Source organism: Sprattus sprattus (genome assembly GCF_963457725.1).
Source record: "Sprattus sprattus genome assembly, chromosome: 20".
Classification (NCBI taxonomy): Eukaryota; Metazoa; Chordata; class Actinopteri; order Clupeiformes; family Clupeidae; genus Sprattus; species Sprattus sprattus.
In genome coordinates, this window is record NC_137918.1 from 10,839,526 (window position 1) to 10,866,267 (window position 26,742).

The 26,742-nt window shown below is 46.0% G+C and overlaps 2 protein-coding genes across 7 annotated transcripts; one reads left to right on the forward strand and one right to left on the reverse strand.

Annotated features, from left to right (window-relative positions):
• Window positions 1–1,342: 1,342 nt before the first annotated feature.
• On the reverse strand, window positions 1,343–21,216 carry kiaa0319l (KIAA0319-like). Of its 5 annotated transcripts, none has more exons than XM_080859350.1 (23): window positions 21,107–21,216; window positions 19,938–20,477; window positions 19,384–19,507; window positions 18,415–18,546; window positions 16,965–17,287; window positions 16,592–16,844; window positions 16,083–16,181; window positions 15,254–15,351; window positions 15,023–15,110; window positions 14,642–14,734; window positions 14,126–14,258; window positions 12,426–12,654; window positions 9,435–9,558; window positions 8,740–8,872; window positions 8,466–8,614; window positions 8,184–8,335; window positions 7,017–7,155; window positions 5,602–5,761; window positions 5,319–5,461; window positions 5,004–5,126; window positions 3,738–3,828; window positions 3,441–3,550; window positions 1,343–3,088 (listed from the first exon to the last, which is right to left on the reverse strand). In XM_080859350.1, exons 4-23 carry the CDS (start codon window positions 18,524–18,526, stop codon window positions 2,883–2,885), a joined length of 2,958 nt encoding a protein of 985 aa, XP_080715476.1. In that variant the 5' UTR covers window positions 18,527–18,546; window positions 19,384–19,507; window positions 19,938–20,477; window positions 21,107–21,216; the 3' UTR covers window positions 1,343–2,882. The 5 variants fall into 5 exon arrangements, with proteins under 5 accessions (XP_080715476.1, XP_080715478.1, XP_080715479.1 ...); XM_080859352.1 differs by having other exon boundaries at window positions 3,441–3,538; window positions 19,384–19,568; XM_080859353.1 differs by having other exon boundaries at window positions 3,462–3,550; window positions 19,384–19,568.
• On the forward strand, window positions 20,468–26,742 carry ncdn (neurochondrin). 2 transcript variants are annotated; one of them, XM_080859354.1, is made up of 7 exons: window positions 20,468–20,511; window positions 22,054–22,252; window positions 22,430–23,623; window positions 23,808–24,055; window positions 24,218–24,433; window positions 25,810–25,952; window positions 26,166–26,742. In XM_080859354.1, the coding sequence occupies exons 2-7, from the start codon at window positions 22,061–22,063 to the stop codon at window positions 26,582–26,584; spliced, it is 2,412 nt and encodes an 803-aa protein (XP_080715480.1). In that variant the 5' UTR covers window positions 20,468–20,511; window positions 22,054–22,060; the 3' UTR covers window positions 26,585–26,742. The 2 variants fall into 2 exon arrangements, with proteins under 2 accessions (XP_080715480.1, XP_080715481.1); XM_080859355.1 differs by lacking the exon at window positions 20,468–20,511 and adding an exon at window positions 21,696–21,714.

Here is a 26,742-nt window from a genome sequence, read left to right on the forward strand (position 1 = left end):
AGGAGTACCCAGTTGTCACCGCGGCCGCTTCCGCCCTCACGCGGCCACCATTCCTTCTCCTTATATGGACTGGAGAGACAGAACAAGTGAAAACCGTGTGAATCAGGAAGACGTTCTGGTAATATTGTTTGCTCTCAAGAAAGACCACTTATTATTATTTAATTCACAGCATATGCATGTGATCAAGTTGTGCTTAACAGAACAAGACAGTTCCTTGTATTCTTGTATTTGAAATTTATTCCTTTATAAACCTAGTTGGCACACAAGAGCACTTCTTGTAATTGCATGGTGTATGTAAGTATGTACGATAATGGTAAGGAGCATTGCATCAAATGTTGGGTCCTTTCAGAGCATAATACTGCCACTGAACCGTCCTGTGGGACCCTTCATTAAATACTTGAATTATTCAGTTTCACCATGTCCACTCCAGTGCAATGCTTTGTGTCTAAACCACTGTTGTTTGCTCAAGCCATGTTGTACCTATGCTTGACATGCAAGGTCAAATGTGATAATGGCTTCGATGGAACAGACAATGCAATGATGCATCGAATAAGAGGACAAACAAAAAGCAACTAAACTGTGTAAGAAAACTGTGTATGAAAAGCAAAAGTTCAAGTTAAAGTTTAGGTCTGGCCTATTGGTTCAGTGTTACATGTACGTTTCAGAGTCCTGGCCTATTGATTCAGTGTTACATGTACGTTTCAGAGTCCTTGCAAATTTGCATCCAAGTCAAACTCAGTCGTGCTTGTCTGAGCATGTCGGAAACTATTTGTGAAGCGGCTCTCTGTGGTAAAGGTGCAGACACACAGTGAGGAGACACGTAAGAGCCAGAACAGAAGACAGGAGCAAGAGAAGAAGAGTGGTATTAAGTGCTATAAGAGCCCCAATCTCATTACTGCTAGGGATCTGAAGCAGCTCTCTCTAAGAATGTGTTTAACCCATGTGTGTGTGAGTGTGTGTGTGTGTGCCAGAATGCATGCTTATGTGTGCACACACACACACACACACACACACACACATACACACACATCTGATTACTGCTGGAGAATCTGAAATAGGTCCCACTGACTAATGGAGTAAAAGCTGATTGAGTGAACCAGACGCATAAGCTCACATAGCTGCCAAAAGAGACACAATTTAAAAACACTTGCATCTCACACACTTGCATCTCAAACACACGCATCTCTCACACAAGCATCTCACACACAAGCATATCTCACACACACACACACACACACACACACACACACACACACACACACACACACACATTAGAACTGATTATAACTGAACTACAACACACGCATTACAGAAAAAGTAAAAACAAAAAGTCACTGAAATACAACTTTAGTTGATTTTAATTTACAGTATCCAGTTTTATCATCACATGACAGTGAAAATCCTTCACTTGAGAAACAAATTCTGCAAAAACAAACAATAAAATCCAAATGGAATCCCTTCATATTGTCGCTCAAGTCTGTCAGCGTTCACAGTTGCCTGATGGCCATAATCCCCTCTGCATAGTAGGCAGGGATGTCGCCACAGCTCTTTACATTCACAAATGAATCCCTTCACGAATCCCTCTCTGTGACTTCTCCACAGTCCACCCCACAAAGGGCAGGACCACAGGTCCAAATCTCAGCTCCCTATCAGATAGGGGTATCAAACAGTACTGCAGTTATAGAGAGCCATTGGCATAGAGGCAGAACAGACAGAACAGACAGAACAATTCCCTTAAGGGTTCTCCGTTCTATTCCAGTTCTGGTGTGAGGGTTCCTGACACAGATTCCTAACAGAAACACCTACGTAGGACAAAAGTGCATCAGATGTGATTTGATTAGGTAAAACTGAACGAGTTAAACTGAGATGAGCAGTGGCCGTCCAAGCTTAAAACAGTGAGGCTGAGGAGGGAGGAGCAGTGGTCACCCAGACTGACCTCTCAAGTCAGGAGGTCTGTAGTGAGTTGTGCCCCTTTGACCTTTGTGTCTGCACGTCGCAATTCTCAAACAGACTGTGGTCAGGAGGTGGGCAGTGATAGTCCAGTGTCATTAAACGAGTGTCCAGTGTAGAGATGGGTTTCCAGACTAACAGCATTTCCTCCTATTCTCTCATTTAGGTCTCCCTCCAGGGTGGTCAGTACTGGTGGCCAACATCTTTTGCTGGTGATCAAAGTGGCACAGCACTGACCAATTCAGACGGGACATACTGGCACAAGGCCATACAGATATAATCTGTCAGACGCCGCAGAACACACACAGTATATAACCACATGCAGACATTTCCGCTAAACTTAAATGCATTAAAAACAATCTTACAATCTCATGCACAAACATTGTTGGTGGTTAGTTTTTTAAGACAAGGTTCCATGTCAACACTATTGCCACTGGCTTCAAGGAAGAGTTGGTGTGTGTGTGTGCGTTTGGGGGAGTTGCAGTGAAGTATGTTTGAAGGGACAGCCAGTTATGTGGAAGAAAACGTGTGTGTGCATGCTTGAGGTATGTGTGTAGGTAGTTGGAATTGTTGGGTATGTTGTGTATGGCTGTGTGCGTGTGTGCGTGTGCGTGTGCGTGTGCGTGTGCGTGTGCGTGTGTGTGTGCGTGTGTGTGCGCTACTTCTAGCTTATTTCTTCTCTTTGCACCCCTCATTCTGCATTCTGAGTTTACAGGGTGCAGAGCAGGACTTCCCAGACTGGGGGTATACAGGACCTCCCCCTGGCTCAGAGTTGGGGCTGGGATGGGGGGGTGCAGCTCAGTGTTTGGAGGGTGTGGGGGACAGCAGGACCACAGCTAAAGTCCACCCCTCCTTCACAGTTAGCTGTAGGGGTGCCCTGGAGGGGGTGGGGAGGGTGGGGGGGGCAGCATGTGTTGCTACGGCAGCCGATGCTAAAGAAGCTCCTCCCTCTGCGACTTCTTGGCCCTGGTGGGGCCCTGGCCGTTTCTCAGGGTTCCGTTCTGGGGCCGCAGCAGGTGGCCCCTCTCTCGGTCCCGCTCCAGCCAGGGCGTTCCCCCCTGAGCGTCGTCGCTGTCCAGCTCGGAGTCGGAGCGCATGAGCGCCGAAGAGGAGGGGGGAGGGACCGCCTTTACCCGAGCTGTAGGTGAGAGGGGGCGTGAAAAAACTTTGTAAGTGAGTGTGTTTGAAAGTGCCCAACGTGTAAAATGTTAACAAGGAAAATATTTGGTATCTGTTTGAGTATGTAAAGGATGTTTTTCATGTTTTGTATTCAGGTGAGGTGTCCATTGTGAGTGAGGTTACTTAGAGGTTAGAGGCGTGCATATAACGGGGTGTGTGCGTGTACACAGAAGTGTTTTGAATTGCATGAATTTGAAAGATGGAGGTGGGTTTGAATGATGGAGGTGGGTATTCGCTGTGTGTGCTTTTTGTGTGTAGTCTGACTGAGGTGCATGTAAACCCATTGTGAGCGTGCAATCGTTTGCGTTTACCAGTTCTGGGTGTGTGTTTACCAGCTCTGGGAGCGTGTAGTTCTAAGCCGTCCTGTTCATCGCCCTCCAGCATCTTATAGCGACTCTTTCTCCGCACTCTGCTTTTACGCCTGATCGAGAACACACACACACACACACACACACACACACACACACACACACACAAACACACACAAACACACAAACACACACACACACACACACACACACACACGAACATAAAATCAGCCACACCACTCTCTATCCCTCGCTCTTTGTGTATAGAAAATGTAAATACAGTAAAATAAACACACTCACCTGCGGCAACAACACACGATGCCCCAAACCAGTGTTGCTATGGCAACTACAATCATGAATGTTGCTATCGTCACATATAGCACACTCCATTCTGAAAAGGAAAGACTTTTAAATCAACAGCATTTTACAGACTGTATCCACACACAGACACTATTGCGTATTTAAAACATAAAAACATCAGTTATATAATCAAACAACACAAGTGATGTTCACATTTTCACAAGTGATGCCCAAGTTTTGCGTCTTAGAGATAGGAGTTTTTCTGACTCCACACAAAACAGCTATGCTAAAACAGTCATCCCTCTGTGAACCATCTGATTTGCAGACATTCGCCATCTCGCTTATAGAGAAACATAACCAACAATATGCTACCATGTATGTATGCATGTATATCTTAGCCAAAGACCTTCACTGGTGAACTGTATGTGCTTATTAAGACTTGAACTGTATGTTGGCAGTCACTAGGAGCAGATTTACACTCCATCTTGTCACTAAAATGTGCTGAAGAACAATGTGCGGGTGTCATCCCCATGCAGAAGATAACCCCTTTTAAAGTAACATTATGCAACAGTTATACTTCAGGATTAGGGTTAGGATAAGCAGTTTTACCTTAAAATAACAGCTTGAAAAAAATTGGGGCGCTACAATGACTTTTAATATGGAGAATCGCCTCCGTGCCATTGCCATACCAGGGTCCGTAGGCATATAACTGCTGAATGTAGGATTGCCTAACGCCACCCGGCTTTCTACTGTCTGCCGAACTAGTAAGTAGCTTATTTGCCGTCTTGCTTTGTCTTGTGTTGCACTTGCTTGATGTTTGACTGTGTTAGGACAGTTGTTAAGTAACTAGTTTGTCATAAAGTCAGCACAATTTCAAGAGATTTCGTTAGTTTTAGCCACTAGCATATCGTTAGCAAATAGCAATTGATCCGGAATGCTTCTTTAAGAAATAAAAAAAGTTTTTTCCTTTGAGAAAATCCAGTTCCTCTACAGTTCCTTTAATCTGCTGTCAGATATCCAACTGTCACTCCAGGGAAACTTGAATGGATGGATGGATTGTGAAGCTGAATAAATTTAACGGATTTCAGCTTTTGGCCTTTAATGGCTTCAGTCCAACTGGCTGCTTCTTTATATAGAACCTCACTTTTACATTACGTTAATGAATGTAACATGTGAATCACCAGCCCAACACTAAAACAAACTGCCAGCTCTGTTCAACCTCGACTCAAACCAGGTCTTGTGTAGAAGTGACCGTTTGTCTCTTACCACAGTTACTCTCGGCATCGCCAAGCTGTGTGCGGATGAAGTTCTCCATCCAGAAAGGGTGGCACACACACCTCCGTGTAAACGAGTCACACTCGCCATGGTTCGAGCAGTTCAGCTGGCAGACTGCAGAGAGAGTGAGATGGAAAGAGAGAAAGAGAGGGGGAGCAGGAGAGCAAGGAGAGAGAGGGCCCCTGGTCATACTGCGTTCCTCACAGACATGTAACACTCGTATGGTAAGACTGACCCTCCGTATCCGTACTTGTGGCTGTATCTGTCTGTTTCTATGACCGACACCGAGGCATGAGGGTTACTCACTGACAGTGTCCACCCGCCGGGCTTTGAAGATCAGGAAGTCGTTCTTCTGCTTGCGGAGTTTGTTCCGCAAACCTGTGGCGACGCTGTGCCCAGAGAGAGGTGGGCGGCCTGGACCCCCAGACACCAGAAACACCAAACGTGTGCTGGAGGGAACACATATACACACACACAGATGAGAACACACACACACACACACACACACACACACACATACACACTTAATCTGAACGTGTCCATTAGCGCAGAAACTGCGATAGCGTTGCAGGAAAGGGGGTGGAGTTACCTGAGCTCATTGAAGGCGCTGATCTGCCTGACGATGATGTCACTGTCGAGCACGCCCAGCAGCACCCCCACCTGTCGCAGCAGCATGTCCCGCTGGCGGTGGGTCACCTGAGACACACTCACCTCTAGAAGCAGCTCCACCAGGTCATGCTCCCACACATCTTCACACACACACACACAGAGATTACATTCCTAAACACCTCACAAACCAGCTTCACCAGCTCACACCATCAGATATACATGACATGTAAACTTCCCCCTTTTAGGGCACGTATGTAAACAAGTACACACACACACACACACACACACACACACACACACACACACACACACACACACACACACACACACACACACACACACACACACACACACCTCATGCGGATTTGGCTGATGTGTGTCACTGGATAGATGAAGACTGACTCGAACCCATGAACCTTTATGATTTAGTGATGTCAACAGTTTAAAGGGTTGATCTAAAATAAAAATACCATTAAAAAAATACTACTGATTTTTCAATAAATCAATTGTGGCTAAAGCTTCCAATGCTATTCCTACAACAGCCTAAATCATTCCTGGAGCCACAATGAATGCATTAACTCAGTGAGCTGCAGCTGAATCCACTGATTCCAGTTAAATTACTTGCTGTTGTTTTTAAGATGTTTATTTTTGCGTTCTGTAGCACAGTTATTTTCAAGAATTTTAACTATACAGTCTTACTAGTCAGCTACCTCAGCTGACAGAGTGGCATTCCACTGAACTTCTCCCTGCTAGTATGGTTTGCAACATACACTGCTAAATCTCTACTGCAAGGTATTGGCTTCCAGGATGTTTTATGTTAGTGCGTAAACCATTTACAATAAGCAGCAGACTCACTAGGTTAAGACTTCATTTTCTTCGTTTTCAGACCACCTCATGTCAGGTGTCTTTTTGTCTTAAGGGTCTCAAGAGAGGAGTACTCAACTTATTCAAATGCACATATATAAACTCACTCACACACACACACACACACACACACACACACACACACACACACACACACACACACACACACACACACACACCTTCTCCACGTCCTGCTGACACAAATCATTCTTAATAGTTGCCCACTTCACACACATTTAAACTTTACTTCAAAAGGTGGTGTATTCAGTGAGCAGTGGGCAAATTCATGTATTTAAATGGACATAAAAACAAACACACATTCAGCCAATGTCTTGGTAATTCATCAATGTCAATGCGCATATTTGCATAAACACACAGTCACAGTCTTTGACCCTTATGACTAGGGTTGGGTACGGAGAGCGCTTCAGGCCCTGTCTAGGCACAGGTATTGTTTTAAAAGTGTCGGTTTAGCACCAGTATCGGAAAAAACCCAAACGATACCCATCCCTACTTATGACCTGGGCGACTGACCTTGCTTGACCTCCACGCTGCCATGGTCCACGCTGACCTGTCCCTTGCTGTCCGTCACTGTCAAGGTGAAGGCGTACTTCCCCTCCACCAGGTTCCCTAGCAACAGCACTGCCTGGTGGTCGGAGTTATTCAGCACATCCTGCAGGGGTAGAACAGAGGGGTGCCTTTGCATTAGTGGAGGCATGGGGTGAAAAATAAAAGGAAGGTATGTCCCGGGGAAGAGAAAGTCTGATCCCCAACAAAAATACTTGCCTCTTCTGGGCCCTTAAGCAATTCCCCTCATAACTGCCCCAAGGCCCCCCACCCCCACCTCCTCAATCATCTGTCTATCCTCCCCCAACAACCCTGGCTAATTAATAGCGAATTAAAAACATGAGAAATAAAACTAAATAAAATAACAAATACCAGATACTGAGAATCAAGTCGTCAATTCTCAATAATCTGATAATCTGATAATAATCTGAACGAATCAAATCGAATCAAAGAAAACTGAGACATCAAATCACTAATCCCCACTAATGTAATTCTCTGGAATCGAGTCAGCCATTTATAACCGTAGGGCCTGTAAATCACTATTAATACTAATGAGGATGTGAACAAAGAGAACAGAAACTGGTTCTTCCTGTTCTATCTCTATCCCTTCAACACCCCAGAGAGGCTTCAGTGAGAAGCATGGCTCAGCTCCCAGTATCAGCACCATGAGATGTGAGTGTCACAGAGGTTATAGGAAGTGATATTTCCAAAAAAATAAATGTATGAGATGTCAGTGTCACAGAGGTTATAGGAAGTGATATATATATATTTATTTTTTTTAAGATTTGTTATTGGCTTTTTATGCCTTTAATTGACATGTTAGTGAAAAGTGGGACAGGAAATGAGAGGGAGAAGTGACATCGGGGCGGATTCGAACCCGTGTCCTCCATGGGCGTCAAGCCCGAATGTGGTCGAGCCTACTGTGTGAGCGACAGTGCCCCCCTGGGAAGTGATATTTAAATGTACTCGTGATTTAGTGTCAGTGGTGCAGTTTCTCTAAGAGGACTGTCAATGCACGATTGGCCAGCTCAAATAAGCGAAGTCATATGATTAACTCTGCTGTAATTGGTTGGTTCAGGATAGTGCAGTCATGTGACGTGTAAGTTTAGGGCTGTATTGTAATTGGCTGCTGACCCCGGCTGCTGGGCTGCTTTCGTCTCGGGTCCACAGGTAAGTGATGCCGCCTTTATCATCAGTGGACCGGGACCCATCCAGCACTACAGTCCGGACCGGGAGGGTGATGGTGGCACTGGCCAGAACTTTTGCTACTGGAGGCTTGTCCATCTCTGCAGGAGTAAACATCGGAGTGACATCAGAGGAATGAGGACACACACACTCTGTTCATGCATACATACACACACTTATGTTGCATACATTTCACACCAAATACTCTTTGCAAAAAAATGTTTGCACTACCTTCCCGGACGATGACATTGACGACGTCGGAACTCTTCTCGTTCCTCTCGTCCGTGACAGTCAGGGTGAACTCATAGACACCCACTTGTAGACCCGTCACCGTGGCAACTGCACTGTCTGCATTCTCTATTTTCACTCCGTCTGGGCCTCTGAGGAAGACACCAAAACATATGATGCCTATGTGTGTGTGTGTGTGTGTGTGTGTGTGTGTGTGTGTTAAAGTCTCTGTGTGCGAGTACTGTCTTTGCATGGTATAGCTTTGAAAGCCCATTACTTTGTCTGTCTCCAGTGGTAGGTGGCAATCTTCTGGTCGTCTCTGCTCTTGCTGCCATCCAGTGTCGTGCGGTCCACTGGAAGGGTCAGTTCCTTCTCTGGGCCAGCGTTGGCCTCGGGGGGCTTATTGTTCTCTGAGACATTCATAGGGGAAAACATTATTAATTCATTTCAATAATATCTTTAAAATTCAGAGAAGATTATAAAGACATACATATTCATACAAAAGAGCATTTAATTTAGTATCAAATGTGTGTAGAAATCAATGTAGATTGAATAGTGTATGAGTGTGAGTAGAACCTTAGGTCAAACTTTATTTGGATGGTCCCCAATAGACCATCTACTCATGCTCAGATTATAAAAACACTATCTGTTGAAACTCTGTTAACTCCAGTTCATGGTGACGGTTAGGGTTAGGGTAAGTGGTTGGGTTTGGTTAAGGTGAGGTTCGGTGAACAATTAGAAAGACTGAACTTGAATGTCACCAAACCATCTGTAAAGTCTCTGTAGGCGGACTATCCAAATGAAATGATCCCCAAATCTGTGAAGCAAGTAAGCTGCACCTGTCTGTACATGTGCGGAGTGGTTCCTGGTAGTAATCTTGTGTGTGGGTGGAAGTAAGGCCATGGCACTAGTAGGGGAGTAGGTGTACATGCGGGTGCCTGACATCTCTGATAGCTAAGTTGTAGGACTCACCTGGCTGGACTATGACCGTGACCTCAGCCGTGTCCTGCTGTCCGGCTGAGTCAGTCACAGTGAGCTTGAAGGTGTAGTCTCCTTCTTGCAGGGCGGACAGCTGAAGGATGGGGGTACGCACACCCTACAGACAGACAACAAAACAACACATGAGGCCTGCACTGACCACAACCGCCAACCATGCATTACATCTTCAAACATTAGTTTCTTTAATTAACGGACATTCTCACAATTACAGTGCACACACTCTACTAACTGTACAGAGACACAAACATCGGCAGGCGTACTTACAGGTTAGCGCACGTGTCATTTCACCGCAACCTGTACCGAAAAAACGTGGCATGGTACAAAGTAAAAACCCGACCGCACAGTCCGACTGCATATTCCTAAAAGTGCATTCTGCGGGAGCGCACAATGACTATTTAAGTTTTTTGGACTTAGTCATATGCATTCATGGGTGGGTTGTGGGAAAAGTGTGAGTCTCGGGAAAAACATGGGAGAAGATGCACACAAAGCGGCTGATTTTCCCGCCCTTTTTAAAGCATGTGTAATCCAGACTGCACGTTTGAGGCCTGCGTAGGAAAACTTTGAGAAAGAATGCAAACGGAACGGAAATGTTAAAAGCAACCTTTTCTTATGATAACCTTTTTATGTATTTTCATCTGTTGTTCACTTTATCCACCTCCCTTTGTGAAGCTGCTACAGCTTTGGCTTTGATTGTTATAACCGCCCGAACAGGTCTAGTGTTTTTTGTGAGTGGGTGTACAACTAGGGACCTGTAATATCTCTCTGTTTGATGACACCTCATCAGGATGTTTATACATTTCCTGATCGCTTAACTTTTGTTTCGTTTTCTGTCAGTCAACAATTTCATGATTCCAGCGAAATTGCGCTTCCATTTGTGATTCCTTGCAGTTGAAAGCACCTTAGATTACAGTTAGAGGGTGGTAACCAGGTTGGTAAATATGTGATCAGCCGCATGTATAGTACATTCAAGATAATGTAGACTGTCCAAGTCACTTTTTGCGCTGCACTCTCCAGTGTATGTACATCTGCCACTTTATATCTTCACACACACACACACACACACACACACACACACACACACACACACACACACACACACACACACACTAGAGATGCGCGGATGGGCTATTATTTTATCCGCAACCGCATCACAAAACGCATGATCCGTCCGCACCAATTTGTTTGGACCAATTTTCAAAACCGCATCCGTCCGCCATCCGCCTGTTGTTTTTAGGTATAGGCGCTGCTGACGTGAGGCTAGAAAGTTCTTGCCTGTTCTTGAAAGTAGACTGATCCAATGCCGCAAAGATATTTAAAGGATAAAGTCCCTAGTATGATAGCCTATTGGCTATGTTGTAGCCTATCCCCAGAATATTATCAGAGAAGTGACGTCTGTCTCCGATCGATGCACAGGTAGAAAAATAAAAAGCCAAGCACATCGGCAAACCTGACCTTACCATAGGGTAGTAGACCTACAATTGTTTATCATTGTAATGAAACGCAATTTGGTACACCATTTTAATATGGTAATATAGCCTACTGGTTGTTTTTTTTGCAAAATGAAAGAAAACCTATTAAGGAAACGCCGACACGAGCCTATTAATTTCGAAATTTCACAGCATTGTAGGCTTTATACTGTAACAACCCCAACACTTGCCTGCTTGCCCTGCAAATCAAAGTTTTCCGACTATTTTTCTTACCTCCTTTCTAAGCTGGTGATGTTAATGAGCTAGAAGTTTAACTTGTTCTGAACATCTCGCGCTGCCAATGCCCAATGTCACTTCTGAGTCAAATCACTCCATCATCTCTTTGAAATTCCTTATTCCACGAGTGGTAGGCTACAATGACTGGCTGTTTTAAAATATAACTAATAGCCTAACGAAACAAAATAACCCAGGCAGTTTCATCTACGACACGTTAAGGCTTCTTCCAATACTGACAGCTGACTCATAGCTTGCAGGTTTGCGGCGCTGCAAGGAGACGCGACATGAGATGGATCGTCACATAATTTAAACTTTTTTGCTTCCTTTGCTTGCTTTGTATGCATAAACGGAACTAGGCCAATTTACTGCCTGATGAAAATTGGATTATTTCAAATGTGCTTGGATGTAGGTAACGACATTTTACAATGCGTAGATATTTTGAATTTCGTTGGGTAAACCTCCACCCGCCCTAATTGAATTAAAATATTATTTTTTGTCACGTCGATCGGGTTAACCGCGGAGTCCGCGGGTGCGACCGCCAAACGCGCATCTCTAACACACACACACACACACACACACACACACACACACTCTACATGAGGAAGCTGCACTGTGTAGTAGGGAGTTAAATAAGACACCCTGTCTGCTGTCCAGTGTCATGTCAACAGTTCCCAAGAGACAGTACACCCTACTAATGAACTGAAATTACATGAACGCATTACAACATTTAACATGCAGAAAAGCATGGGAACATTTCATAGGTAGGTTTTGGTTGGTTTCCTTTTGTGCATGTTAGCCGAAAACCGCAATACCAACATGAGCATGAATTATCAATGGAAACTCCCAGGAAAGGTCTGTTCCACACCCAATAACATGCAATGAAAGATGCCGGCGATGCAAATGCGAGTCATGCTTAGTCATCTGTGGCTATTAAGATGAACGAGTCACACACTCATACACACCCACACACACTACCGCACACAGACACAGACACACACACACACACACTCTACATGAGGAAGCTGCACTGTGTAGTAGGGAGTTAAATGAGACACCCTGTCTGCTGTCCAGTGTCATGTCAACAGTTCCCAAGAGACAGTACACCCTACTAATGAACTGAAATTACATGAACGTTTGTTCGCATTTATTGTATTTGCAAACACACCTACTGGATATACACAAAACACAATCTACATGCGCACACACACACACACACACACACACACACACACACACACACACGCCATGGTCCTCCACTCACCTGCATCTCCACCACCTTGCCCTTGCTGTTGGGGCTGAGGGACCACTCATAGGCCAGGGGTTCGTGGTCGTCTTTGCTCTGGTTGCCGTAGAGCGTGACGGAGTTGCGGGGCAGGGTGATGACCTGGTTGGGGCCAGCGTTGGCCACTGGCTGGTAGTCCATGGCCTTATGAACCAGCAACGAGGCCTGGGTGGAGCTCTGAGCACCATCAGAATCTGTCACAGTCAGACTGGGGGAGGCAGGGGGAAAGGACATAAGTATAAACGTCTGTCTTTATTTATTTATTTATATTATTACTTCCTCAAACACACAACAGAAACTAAGTATGAACTGAATATGTTGCATCATTATCAGCACAGACTTCAGGTTCATTTCAAAACCATTGGGCCAGCCTTTAACCAATCAGCATTGACCACTATGGGATTGCTATACTTTCTCCTTGGCCACTAACAGTGCAAGTTTATATATTAACCTTTTTCCAAACCCCCTTGGCAGGAAGGAAACAATGTATTTGCCCTTGAGGAATCCATTGTTCTCGCTCTGGATTCAATTCTACAATGTTTGCTAGTGTTGCTACTACTAGTGTTGCTACTACTGCTTCTAAGTCATTTTTGTAACTCCATTTCAAATAAACACTTCATTTCAACATCATCGCGCTTAGCTTGCTGATTAGTGAGTGGTCCACCCTTCAGAGCAGCTGAGTTTTCAGGCTATAATCTCAGCAAAAAACTTAAGGGCAATAGGCAGGTGGAACTAGGCCAGAATGCTGGCTTCAGGAAATCAGGATTTAGAAACTGAAGCCACAGGGGTAGACTGACGGGTTCAACTAGTTATCAGAGCACACTGATGGTCCACAGATAGAAGGCACACAATAGCTGAATACAGACAGAACACAAAACTGAAGTCTTTGGAGTGGAGACTCAGTGATGTGGACATTAGGAAATGGGGACAAGATCACATTCAAACACAGGCCTAGCCTAGGATGCCCCGCACAAAAATATTAAAATCATTAAGGGGTGTACCAACATAGGCCAATGCCCTTCCTTTGAGTGCTGCCAGCCAGCCACAACTTAAGGCCGATTTATGGTCAGAGGCGTAAGCGCAAGAGGCCCTGCAAGTCCCTTGCGCGACTTTTCATGTCTTGCGTGCGTCAGGCGATTTTTCTAGACTTCCGCCATTTTACACAAGCCTATTGTTCTGGCGGTGAATTGCTTGGCAACACCCCCAACGCAACGCGTAAGTACGTAGCAATTCATGCTCCTTAACTGAGTATATCTCGGCCTTTACAACTTACAAGAGGAGAGACCAAATGAACTACTTGTGAGGGGGGCAGATGGTGATGTGAGTGAGGTTAAAGTAGACTATGATCGTATAAACCAGGCCCCCCAACTCGAGATGAATGGCTGAAAGTTGTGAGTGAGATGTACGTGATGGAACAGCGAACACATAGATTACGACTACAGACAGAACAATGTGCAGAAAAATTGCTGAAATGGACTATTTAAATATCAATGACTGTCAATGTTTGAAAAATATGTATGTCTCAGGATAACTATTTGAAAACAATGCATTGCAGTATGTTCATGTTTTTTGTGTGTTATTTTTTGTCAATGTGTGTGTGTTTACTTTTCTGTGATAACACTTTAAAAAAGGAATAAAAATAAAGTGTTCAAAAAAATAAAGTAGACTATCAGTTTTACCTGAAGGTGTAGTTCCCTGGGACCAGGTTGGTGAGGGTGAGGATGTCCGTATCGGCAGAGACCTTCTCCTCCCTGAGGGGGCCCTTGACCTCCTCCCAGTGCCACTTCACGATGCGCTCATCATCTGTACTCTCTGCAGGGGGGGGACAGTCCAGACATGACTAACACTGTGAGACTCAGAGGAAGACATCAGTGAAGGTCAACATGGAACAGGCTGGGACATGTCCACTTAGGACCCCCCCCCCCCCCCCACACACACACACACATCCATAAACAAATACACAGCGTAAATAAAGAGGATATATGTGTATACATTCCATCACTCCTTCTCTAAACATCCTCAAAAGATGCGGCACAAAGGGCTTTGGGTAGGTGCCTTCTCCCTCTGCTGATTACAACAATGGGAAGGTCTGTGTGTGTGTGTGTGTGTGTGTGTGTGAAGAAGTGTTCAAATTGTTCAATTTGTTGCTGACATTACTACAGCCGAGGTCAGATGATAGCACAGGGGTCACTTACGGCTTGCGTCTATCACTGTGGAGCTGGTAGGCAAGGAGATCTCCTGGAACTTCGGGGAAACCACAGCAACCGGCGGTTTGTTGACACGGGGCTCTGAAGGTGTACGAGGAAGCACAACAGTCTCTTTCAGATAATGGGTTGAGGACTACACACTGATAGAGATGTAAGGATAAGGTATATGTGAGTGTGTAGGACTGTGACTCACATATGACAACTACTATTTTTGCATTGTGAGTCATGTGTCACCGTCCAAAACATTAATGTTGATTCATGTGTATGGGGCACGCATGCAAGGACGCACACACACACAAACACATGTCTGTAGTACACCATGTCCACATCAGCTGGAGAGTGAATGTAGAACAAGAGCGGTGACCTCACCTGGCTTGACGCTGACATTGACGTAGCCTTCCCCATGAGCTCCTTCACCATCAACAATGACCTCAAACTCATAATGCCCCACTGTCAGCTGCAATGCACCCAGACACACACACACACACACACACACACACACAGACAGACATTTAGTTGAGGATGAAGAATGCAGTGAATAATGGCTTTGCAGCTGATGTTTCTACTACTGCTGTAGAGGGTAGAAGGATCTAGAAGCACCTGGCTGAGCTTGAGAGTTTTGCTGTGTTTGCCCTCCATCTCTCCACTGTAGTCTTTGGGGTGTGTCTTCAAGCGCCAGACAAATGTGTAGCTTGTGCCTGAGAGGGAGGGAATGATAGAGAGAGAGAGAGAGAGAGAGAGAGAGAGAGAGAGAGAGAAGGAGAAGGAGAAACAGATAGAGAGAACAATTTAAATGTAGACAGAGTAAGACAGAAGGAGAGATAGAGAGAAAGGGAAGGAATGATGGCAGAAAGTGGAAGAGTGGTGGGATCAAAGCAGGTTTATCTGACCAGATGATGCAATTAGATGGTCAGATTTGAAATTTCCCTGAAAGGAAAACAAAAGACTCTAATCTAGACCTGAAAAAAAACTGAATCCACATGACAGCACACTGGACAGGCTTACTCATGAGTCTTTGGTTTTCTGCACTGAATCACCGCCTGAAGTGCCCATCACCCTTATTTTAAGCCTACAAAGACACCGCTGTGCTCACCCCTTTAGATCTTACTCATTGCAGACGAGGCCTGTGACAAATTTGACTATTAACAGAACTGGACGGGCTACTCCACTCTAGGCTCAATGTGTGGCAGTCTGCAAAGCTAGGTCAATCCCAAGAATTGAATATAGCATAGCTTGTTCAAAAGTCAGTGGGCAGGATTGGATTCAGCAGACATGTCTTCATAATAAAGACGTATGAATGGGACGGCCCATCTTGAATGTAGCTGCAGTGGTGTGCAGATGGCTGGCACGTTATGAAAAATAGGTCATATGAAAGGGGGTGGGGTTAAAGTGGTGGGGGGTAAGCGAATATGATTGTGAATGATGGTACCTGGGGGAGGGGCGGGCACCACGAAGGCATTGAGCTCCACCTCGCTCCGCGGCAACACGACTTCCACGCTGTTCCCGGCGGACACCACCAGCTCCCGCACTGCCACAGTCAAAAACAGGGATGGGAAGAGATTAAACTCCTGCCGAGGGCTCTGGAGCAGAAGCCAATATGAAATACAAATAGATATGGGCACTGGAGCGTAGACAGAGCTGTAGCGGCAAAGCCACTCACTGGCTTCTGAATCTGTACTAGAATACAGACAGGCACAGACACACTGTCAAACACACACACACACACACACACACACACACACACACATACACACACAAAGACTATTCAGAAAGGTCCAGGCAGACACACAGTCAAACTACACAGACATAGACATAGACACACACACACACACACACACACACACACACACACACACACACACTATTCAGAAATCTAATCTAAAAGGTATGCACTACACTGTTCCCATGAGGCTTTGCTCCAGAGAGGCTGCGGCATACCAGCCTGAGTGGGTGATGGCGTGGGCTGCAGTTTGGGGGAGGGGCTTGGCACGCTTGCATTGCTACTGGATGGGACCACTTCTGTGGTTCCTTCAGAGGAAGACGAGTTCTGCTGAGCGGGAGGCGGTGGCACAGAGGCTTCACTCCCATTGACGGGCTGCTCCAGACTCTTATTGGCTGTCTGTGGGAGGGCCACTCCACTGGCTGGAGTGATCGGAACCAGGGAAGTAGTAGCCTGACCACTCGAGACGTGCTGTTGAGAAGCAGAAAGGTCAAGTGAGAAAGAAAAAAGGAAATACTGGTTCAAACTAGAAAAAAACAGTGTGTGTGTGTGTGTGTGTGTGTGTGTGTGTGTGTGTGTTCTCTGTCTCACCTTGTGCGTGCCCCCGTGGCTGGATGTGGCACGCCTTTGTCTCCGCTGCCTGTGCGAGGTGCTCTTGCTGAGCTGCTGCAGCAGGCCTAGGGACTCCACGTGGGGCTGGGGCAAGGAGGTGATGGAGCATCCGCCTGGCCGGGAGCAGCTCAGCAGCACGCAGCGGCCCCCCAGGGTCCACACCGCGCCGCAGGCCGGCTCCAGGCAGCAGGACTCCCAGCACTGTGGCCCGCCTCGCCCCACGGCCAGGGGCCGCCAGCCGAGGCCGACCACGCTGCTCCAGTGGATGCCCAACACACCCCCCGTCACCCGACACATCCCCGCTGTGTGTGTGTGTGTGTGTGAGACAGAGACAGAGACAGAGAGAAACAGAGAGACAGGCAGACAGTTACATTCATGGATCCATCATTCCCAGGGCACAGAAGCATTAGCCAGTCCCTTGTTAAAACAGGATAGTGACGGTTCTGTTCAGTTCACCCTTTTACCAGCGCAGTCACAGGAAGCAGAGCAGAACCACACAAAACAACAACACAAAGGTTGCCTAGGACCCGAAGGACCGCTCAACTCTCACAACATCACACACAAGGCAAGGGCTACTTTACTAAGGTGACAGCAGAGCCAGGGCAATACTATGGGATGGGGGGGTAACTAAGGTGACAGCAGAGCCAGGGCAATACTATGGGATGGATGGGGGGTGTAACACTACACCCCCTGAGTCCCTGCTGGCTGGAGCCCCGGCACTTTCTGATTGGTGGAGGCAAACAGGAGAGTTGGCTGACTTTGTGCCCTGATTGGCTATGACACACAGAGTCTTTGTACTGTTCTTCACAGAGTTTCGCAGAGAACAACACTACCAGAAACTGATTACAACAACCATCATTCACACACACACACACACACACACACACACACACACACACACACACACACACACACACACACACACACCAGTCACACTGATACACTCTAACACACTCAAGGTCTCGAACCCAATACATGCGCACACACAGGCCTCAAAACAACAATCATTCACACACACATATTCACACAAACCATCTGCTATTCACATACATACACACATTCAAAAACATGATCACACACAAAGCCACAGACAGATGTATACACGCACTTCCACACCAAAAACACTTTGTAATACACATGACCAGAGCCATTGATAACCATCACTCACACATAAATACAAATATGCACACCATTACAACCACTGACATATACTCGACAGAGCATTCTGCTACTGAAGTCATTCATACACCACACATACCCTCAAATTCTACCGAATGTAAGATTCAAATAGTGGTCAGGTGCCCGTGTGTGTGCATGCCTGTGCATTGTTAGTGCATGTAGGCATACCTGTGTTTTTCACTAACGTCTGAGCATACCTTTCTGCTTTGTGTGTGTGTGTGTGGGTGTGTGTGTGCATGTTCGTTCTCACCTGCGGTAGGAATGAGGCCGCAGAGGCTGATCAGCATCAGCAGCAGGAGTAGCTGTGGCCTCGGGAACAGCACAGCGTTCCACTGGAACAGGTTACTCCATGACGAGGACATTTCTCTCCGTGTCCACACACCTTCCAGCGAGAGAGGCAATATGTCAGGTCAAGTGACACAAACAGACAAACACAGTGCCTTCCCAAATCACTCGAACTACGAAAAATGTTCACTAGAGAGAATACTAGATCAAACAAATATTCTTCACATGCCTTAATAAATCTTCACACACTCCTGTTCTTCCCATACCGATTGTGAGATGAACACCAATCAGAATGAGACTTATTGTGGCCCAAGTGTTGAGGACAAGGACAACTTGCATTCAATTCAAGCACAACAACATAGTTTTCATCCACAGCAAAGACAACATACATTTTGAATCCTTACTGATGGGAGTGATGTTCACAGCTTATGCAAATACTGAACTTACTGAAACCTAACAGACCTGAAGGAGTGGGGGTGGGAGAGTGTGTGCATGGGGGGGGGGGGGGTCACAAATCAAGAGTTTATGTCAGTAGTGTATGAGGCTGCGTCAGCATAGCACAACACCATGTTCCTGACGGATAGCCATGCAAATCACACACACACACACAGAAACACACACACTTGTCTGGGGGAGGAACATGGCTAAACTTTGTTTCAGAAGAAACACAAAGACGGTTTATCATTTATTTACTGTCTGGGATAACAGCTGTGCTCCAATTCTAAAACACAGCAACCCCACCCTCCTAAATCTACAATCCTCCCAAAGCATTAAAACATCCGACATGCACAAATTGCGTCTCTATTATCATTCTGTTGTAGTCACTTATTACATGGGATAATTGAGTTCCATTAAAACACACCCATGCCAAAACACTAGATAAATAAATACATCTTAAGACTGTAAAATGGTGCAAATATTTGAGTTATCTTACTGTATTATACTTCAAATAGTAATAAGACTTTAAATCCAAGACCAACTTGACAGCCAGAATGATGCTGGCATTCACAGCTCTTTCATTTCATGTCGAAGAGTTCACTCATACGACTCAAACGACCCTTTGTCAAAGCACAGCAGAACAGATCTCTCCGTCATGGCCATCCAGAGAAGCCTAAACGGCTGTCCTCATGACAGAAACAAACACTGTTGAGCTTATCTCTATGTTTGCGGTTCGTGATCATAAATGAAGACGCAACATTCACAAAAGTAGACGAATAATCAGAATGTGAAACAACAAAGATCCCTTAATAAGATTTTCACTTCGTAAATGACTTTAAACTGACCAAAGGGTTTAACTGACTTCGTCCTTGGTTGGGTGGTGAGATTTATGTCCTTTATCAAAAATGGTCTGAGCTGAACGACGTCATATTTGAAGTTATAGCACAACACTCTGTACAAATTATTATTACAGTCTAATATTCAACAGATCATGGAGCATGATACAGTCGCTCAGATGCACGGCTGACACCTACTCTTGACTTATCTCACCTCAGGGCTGACAGCCGGAATCATTCATTCCTCAGGATCCGCATTCCAAACAGAAAAGAGCTCCTCTTGACTCCAGCAATGAGGACGGCAGTCACAAGAGCAAGAAAAATGGAAGCAGTTTTGGGATGCGTCACACTTCAATGACTCTGCGCTTCTTATTACACCTGTTGGCGTAGGTCTGCTGCCAGGCCACAGCATGTCACGAGCTCGCATGAGCAACTGTCAATAACACTTGTCCACGCGCGAGACACTCGTAACTGTGTCGCCGCACAGGTAGTTTGAGGTCAGCAGGCTTGCAGCAGGCTGTTTCACTGAGGAGAAAAAAAAGGATCTACTACCAACAGGACTGGAAGGATCTCCTCTCTTTTCACCCTTCCTCTTCTCTCGCTCGGTCCAGGAGTGTATGTGCGCAGGCGATTAGGCTAATGAAGACAGAATGATCCTTGGAACAGTTTCTCAGATGAACCCGTTTCCTCCTTTGCGGGCAATCTGAGATCAGCAGTCTACTTCCTTCAGTTTCGCCATGTCAACGTTTGTTAGCTGAATTTACAAGTAAAACAAACAAACAAACAAGGTATGCTTACTGCTGATGAGAATAACAAATAACCAACATTTCTAAGGATTTCAGTTAGGCCCTACTTTTATCACATTATACTGGGCTACAGACCTGATGCGAAGTAAAAACCCTATCTATGCTCCAATTCTGTTGAAATTAACACTATGTAATAATCTCCTTCAGATTAAAACAGAGAAGAGGCGTTTTTCTAAAAAAAATAAAAAAATAACTTGGGCATTTTGCAAAAGATAGCTAGCAGCTATGAGCTATGGTGCTGATCATATACTCTGAAAACATGCAAGAAACCTCCACAAATATAGAACAAGATAACAACTCCGCTCAGGAATGCAAACAATACCGACATGCAAAATGTAACACTATTGCACAAGTATTATCAAACGTATCAGCGCCAGATACATGCACATAATAATCCCAGGATAACGTTCGGTCGGTGTACCAGCTGTTCAGTTAGGTAGCTAAAATATCAGCAACCTGGATGCTTCACGAGCATAAATGAAGCGTTATACATTGTAACAAACGAGTGGCATCACAAGAACCACACTGTTTATGATGGTGACTACTGGATAATTTTTCATTTGTTTATTTAGCCTACCTGTCCAGGGTCCCATGGTCTGTTGTGGTTTCATAGAAGAAGGTTTAGGTTGAGGTACAGTCGTATTGACGTCCCCCGTGAGACGTGGGTCAAGCTACAACAAGATTTCCACCTTCATTCTGAAACGGACCAATGAGCGAGCACAATAATCTCATTTACTTCCGCCCCGAAAATACCACTGGTACATCGTGTAACCTTTAAGGAGTCCTTCAGTAAATCGCACTTAATCAGTTTCTTTCCAAGGTTTTGCTGATTTCGACTGAAGATGGTAATTTTGTTCATGCCAGAGGCCCTACTAGTGAAATTGGGTCCATGAGGCAATGACAAATACATAGTCAAACATTTCAAAAATGGCGTGTAGAGCTACACTGCCTTTGCTACGCACTTCCTTTAGTCTCTCGACTTTCTTTCTGTCTAGTTTATCTGGGTTGTTACTGTCAATGCTGTAATAGTCTTCAGTTTAACAAATGAAAACATATTTTAAAACACATTTTTTCAATTAATATTATGTTGGTTACGTATTTCCGGCCATTGTAAATTCTTCCGTTCATGCGTTGAGTGCACGTTGACGTCTGGTTGAACTCTCAGACAGCGGTGTCTCTGAAAACGTGAGTGGTCTACAACATATATTTGAGTGGTCTACTACAATATTTATTATTGCGCTCAATTGAGAACGTGAGTTTCGTGGGTCTATCTGATCTCTGCTTTTTCTTTGAAAACGTGGATTACAGAGCTTTTAAACTTAATGAATGCTGCACAATTGTACCATGCGACACTGCTATTAAGTTGTAAGTTTGGATTTGACCGTGTTAAAATGCCCCGGAGTGTGCACGCACATAGTACATGAACACGTAGAAGGCATCCTCGGAATTTATTTAAAGCAGAACAAGACACATTGAGCATTATTAGCAGCTAAAGTCTTGACGTAGTGCTTCTTTGTGCGACAGGGCCGTGATGCTAATGGATGAATCCAGGGGCTCTAGCATTCCTGGAGTAAACCTTCCGGCAGGAAACGAGCCGATGGAGGACCTTTTGGAGGAGCCAGGTGACGATCTGTCTGGCGGTCAGAAGGAGGTCCTTGAACGATGTCTTCACGCTCTCACCCATGCCAAAAATGACAGCCAGACGTTAGCTGCCCTTCTCCTGGTAAAACTGCTGTAGCTGATTGATCTGTTACTGTCAAGCCCTATTATAACATCCATAACTGTAACATTTTGATATATTTTGTAAGTGGAATGCCAGGCATGATGTGTCAGAGGAAGATATTGGATGAGAAATGTGTTTGCAACATGTTAAATATGACGCCTGGTCTCCCCGCTGTAGATCACACGAGTGTGTCCTGCGAGTCAGTTGGACCAGGTGACACTGCGACGTGTCTTCGAGGCAGTGGGCCTGAACCTGCCTGCTCGTCTCTTGGTGACCGCTATAAGAGGCGACTCGGGCTCTGGTCTGCCCGCCCAGGAGCTGCTCTCTTTGGGCACAGCTCTGCTGGCTGCCTTGAGCACGGACCCAGAGATGGCTCAGCACCCACAGATGCTCAGCACCCTGCCTATGCTCCTGGGCCTGCTGTCTGATGGTCCCACCTGGACTCCGCAAAAACAGCGCACCCCCCAAACCAGCCAGCAGGAAGAAGAGAGTGGAGAGTCAGCAGGCAGGTGTAACGGTACCCACAGTGACCTCCCACAGTCTCAACCCTCCCCCTCAGAGGGTGCGGGAGAAGAATCTGGCGCTCACACATCTCCTAACCCAGCAGTTAAGCTCAATGAGGCGTTGGCCTCAGACTGCTACCAAGTTCTAGAGGCTGTGTCTGCGGTACCGGGTGGACAGGAGAGGCTGTTGACCCGTGGGGCAGTACCAGCGCTGTGCCGAGCCATTGAACAGAACCAAACCCTCTGCAGCCAAAGAGGCCGTCCCTTGCTGGGACTTCTGCTCCCACGGCTTAGCCAGCAGGCTTGGGAGAAGCACTCAGCCCAGCTGAGAGGGGTGCTGGAGGGGTTGAGCCGTGAGTTCTGCCAGGCTAAAGAGCAACAACGGCTGGAGCTGTGCTCGGAGCTGCTGCAGTTTCTGCCACCACAAGAAGGGGTGCTGGAGAGCGGGGAGCTAAGGAGGTTGGTAGGGGAGCTGTGGGCTGCCGTGAGGCCACTGGTCCAGTCCAAAATGAGCCCAACCCAGCTTGGACCGGTGCTAGTCCTCTCTGCCTGCCTGCTGGACCTGTGTGGCTGGGACTGTGTCGGCCCGCCCCGGTTCTGCTGTCTGCTGGTGAATCGGGCCTGTGTGGAGGTGCGGATGGGTCTGGAGGAGCCGCCCGGAACAGACATGTCTCCAGAACTTCAACATTGTCTCACTGCATGCTATCGCATTATGGAGGCGGCAATGGAGCAGGCATGCAACCAGGCACTCGACGACAGTACTACCCAGCCACAAACATCTTTCGCTGGGCTTAGTCTGCAGCAGAGCAAGCAGGTACTGGGCGTCCTGGAGGAAGCCTTCTCTGCTATCATCTACTACCTACAACAGGTGAGCACAACAAAACAGTTGGCATGAGACAAATATCAAAGGAACCAAAATAACGCAACAAATTAACGTACTCTCCACCGGAGAGTCTCCAGCCTTTACAAATTAACAAACTTTTCCAAAAGTGACTGAAGCATACAAGTCTACACCCCCTAATCACCTAACCAATGGTGTTTCTTGTTTCCAGCGGGTTGACCAGAGTCTCCATGGCAACCCCTTTGTCTTTGTTACCTTCCGCTGTCTGTGTGCCTGGTTGGCGGAGGAGACCTCCTGTCTGAAAGAGCAAGTGACATCGCTGCTGCCCTTCCTGATTGGCTACTCCAGGGATCACCTGCAGGGAGGAGGAGATTTGAGGGACCTGTCCAGCTGGATGGCAGACATCTCAATAGCTCCAGGATCATCAAAAGACAAGTGGACAGGAGAACATGCTCTCAGGTTTGGACAATATGCATGAATGTGTCATCAAAAATGGCCAATAACCAGTTTGTTTGTTGTTCTGAGTTGTTGCGTATTTGTGTTTGACCTTAGTAGTTTCGTGTTGGTAAGAACTGGATCTCTGATGTGACTTAGGTTGTCCATCTCCTCTCTCCTCTGCAGGTATCTGCTCCCTGCTCTGTGCCACCTGACCGCTGAAGAGGGGCCTCGGAAGGCACTGCTGTCTCTCGATACGCTCTCTCTGCTCATTGGCTTCCTCACAAAGGGATGGCAGGGGCTGCAGAAGCAGGAAGGCAAGGCCCAGAAACGAGACCCCGCGCTGGAGACGGCCTGCTCCGCTCTACTCAACATCGCCATCACTGAGCCGGAGAGAGTCAGGTAGTTGTCTTCACACACATACACACGTAAACACACACACACACACACACACACACGCACACACACACGCGCGCTGTGTGTACGGAGCGTACAGCTGCACTCACACATCCTAGTGAAGGGTTTGTGACTGCTGTACATTCACTTGAAGTAATTGCTGAAGTCACCAGTAGTAATATGGAGTGATTTAAAAAAATAAATAAATAAATAAATAAATGTTTTTATGTTCTAGACCAGGGATTCCCAAAGTATGGTGGGTGCGCAAGCTGCCTCTACGGTTGGCGAGAGGAAACATTTTATTGTGGTCTAATGGTGTAATAATTCATATTAAATATAGTTTTTAGAAAATGTAAGTGGGATTTTTCAAAAATCAAAACATGAATTATAAAAATTCCCTTTGTAAGATTTCAATTTAAAATTAAAACTTACAATTTAATAAATAAATGCACTTCAGCTCCTGCTGCCAGACTGTCTTACGTACACGCTAGCCTAGTGTGTACAGCTAACGTCAGCTAACTTCATTCATTCAGCAACAACTGTCAGGTGGGACATCTGAAGCTATCAGTCATAAAAGAGAGAGAATGAGGAATCGGGGGTGAGAGAAACGGAGGTCTGATGATCAGTCGTGATGTGTAACTTTATTGTAATTTGATTCAGATTAATGTAACCGCTATGTATGGTTAATTGTAAATGAAATGTGATGCAATCTGGCTCTGAGCCTGTGCGTGTGTCCTCACCATCTGTATTGCTCTTTAAAAGTGACGCCTTGTGTAACTGAAATTTATTGAAACTGTTGCAGTGTTTCAGGGCGTTTTCACACCTGTGGTTCGTTTGCTTTCTTCTGATTCAGGGATTAATGTGATACAATGTTGCAGTTGCCCCTTTGTTTGGTTTGTGTTCACACTGCAACATTTAACAGCGGACTAAATCTTGTAAACAAACGCCTTGCGCGAGCAAACTGTTCTCTCATAGGTCCGATTGTAATGCAGCAATAAATAGGCTCTGTTGTTTTAATTTTTTTTAAGGTGTGGGTGATTGGGGGTGCGTGAACCTGGATGGGATGTAGAAGGGGGTGGCCTAAAAAGTTTGGGAACCGCTGTTCTAGACTGATGTTTAGACAGGGTTTTGTGTCCTTTGTCATCTCTAGAAGAGCTGTGTGTTTCTGTGCTCTGCTTACATGTAAGGGTTTCATTTGTGTTCCCTGAATACATCCGTCTATGACTAGTGTGTGTTGTGGATTCCCTTGATTCCCAACCACCCGTGAATGTTTTGTCCGGTTTCTTCGGAATGTCGGGTAGTTCTTTGCTAAGTCTGATATCAGTGTTTTTTCCGGAGGAAGGGCCAGTGTTTGAGTGCTGTTTTTGTGCCGTCCCTTTCAGGAAGGACCCTTCATTCTCAGATCTCCAGAAACTTTTAAATGAGGCACTTCCTCTTCTCCTGCATAAGCCACGCCTCCTTGTGCTTGCCGCCAATTTCTGTACACTTGGACTAATGATGGGCAGAATAAAAGCCCCACCGTCTGGTAAGTTGGCTTGGTAAAGGAAAACATTTTAAAACAAATATGACTGATTTATTAAACTTGCAAGTCCCTTATTTGATACTATTTTGGATGTTTGGTATCAAATTTTATATATTCTCTAAACTACAGTGTAAAGTTTGTCAGCGATGTGTAGGTGTGTGTGTTGTGTGCTTTTGTTGGTTAAAAAATGTGTCATTTATTTTGGATTCTCTTTAGACCTGACTGATCCAGGTGATAGGCGGTTCTTCAATGCGGCACTGCGGTTCCAGCTCAGTGCTCTAAGTTCTGCGCATGGTTCTCTACCTGGTCCTGTGGTTGCCGCCTGGGAGGAAGGCTGGGATGAGGTGGGGGAGCTATGGAGGCTCAGTGTGCAGGCTCTGGGAGCTTGCTTACGGAGTCGCCCGGCACTGACTGCACTCGTCAGGGAACAGAGCTGGCTGACCAATACCCTAGCTGCGCTCAAAACCAGAAGTGCCCGTGCCGATGCACCGACACTGGAAGCCCTGCAGGAGGCGCTGTGCGCATTGGCTCAGATGTGTCCTGCCTGCAGGGATGAGATCAGAGAGGAGCTGAAGAGAGGACAGGCCAGCTGTTTGAAGGATATGAGCCAGCTGAGACGCACTGTATCTCAGTGAACACTCACATACACATACCATCATGTCTGCCACAGACACACAGAAAGAGACACAAGTTACACAAACCAGCTGAACAGGCATACAAGTGTATGCTCTCTCTCTCTCAAACACACACACGCACACACGCACACACGCACACACACAGAACTTGGCTAAAC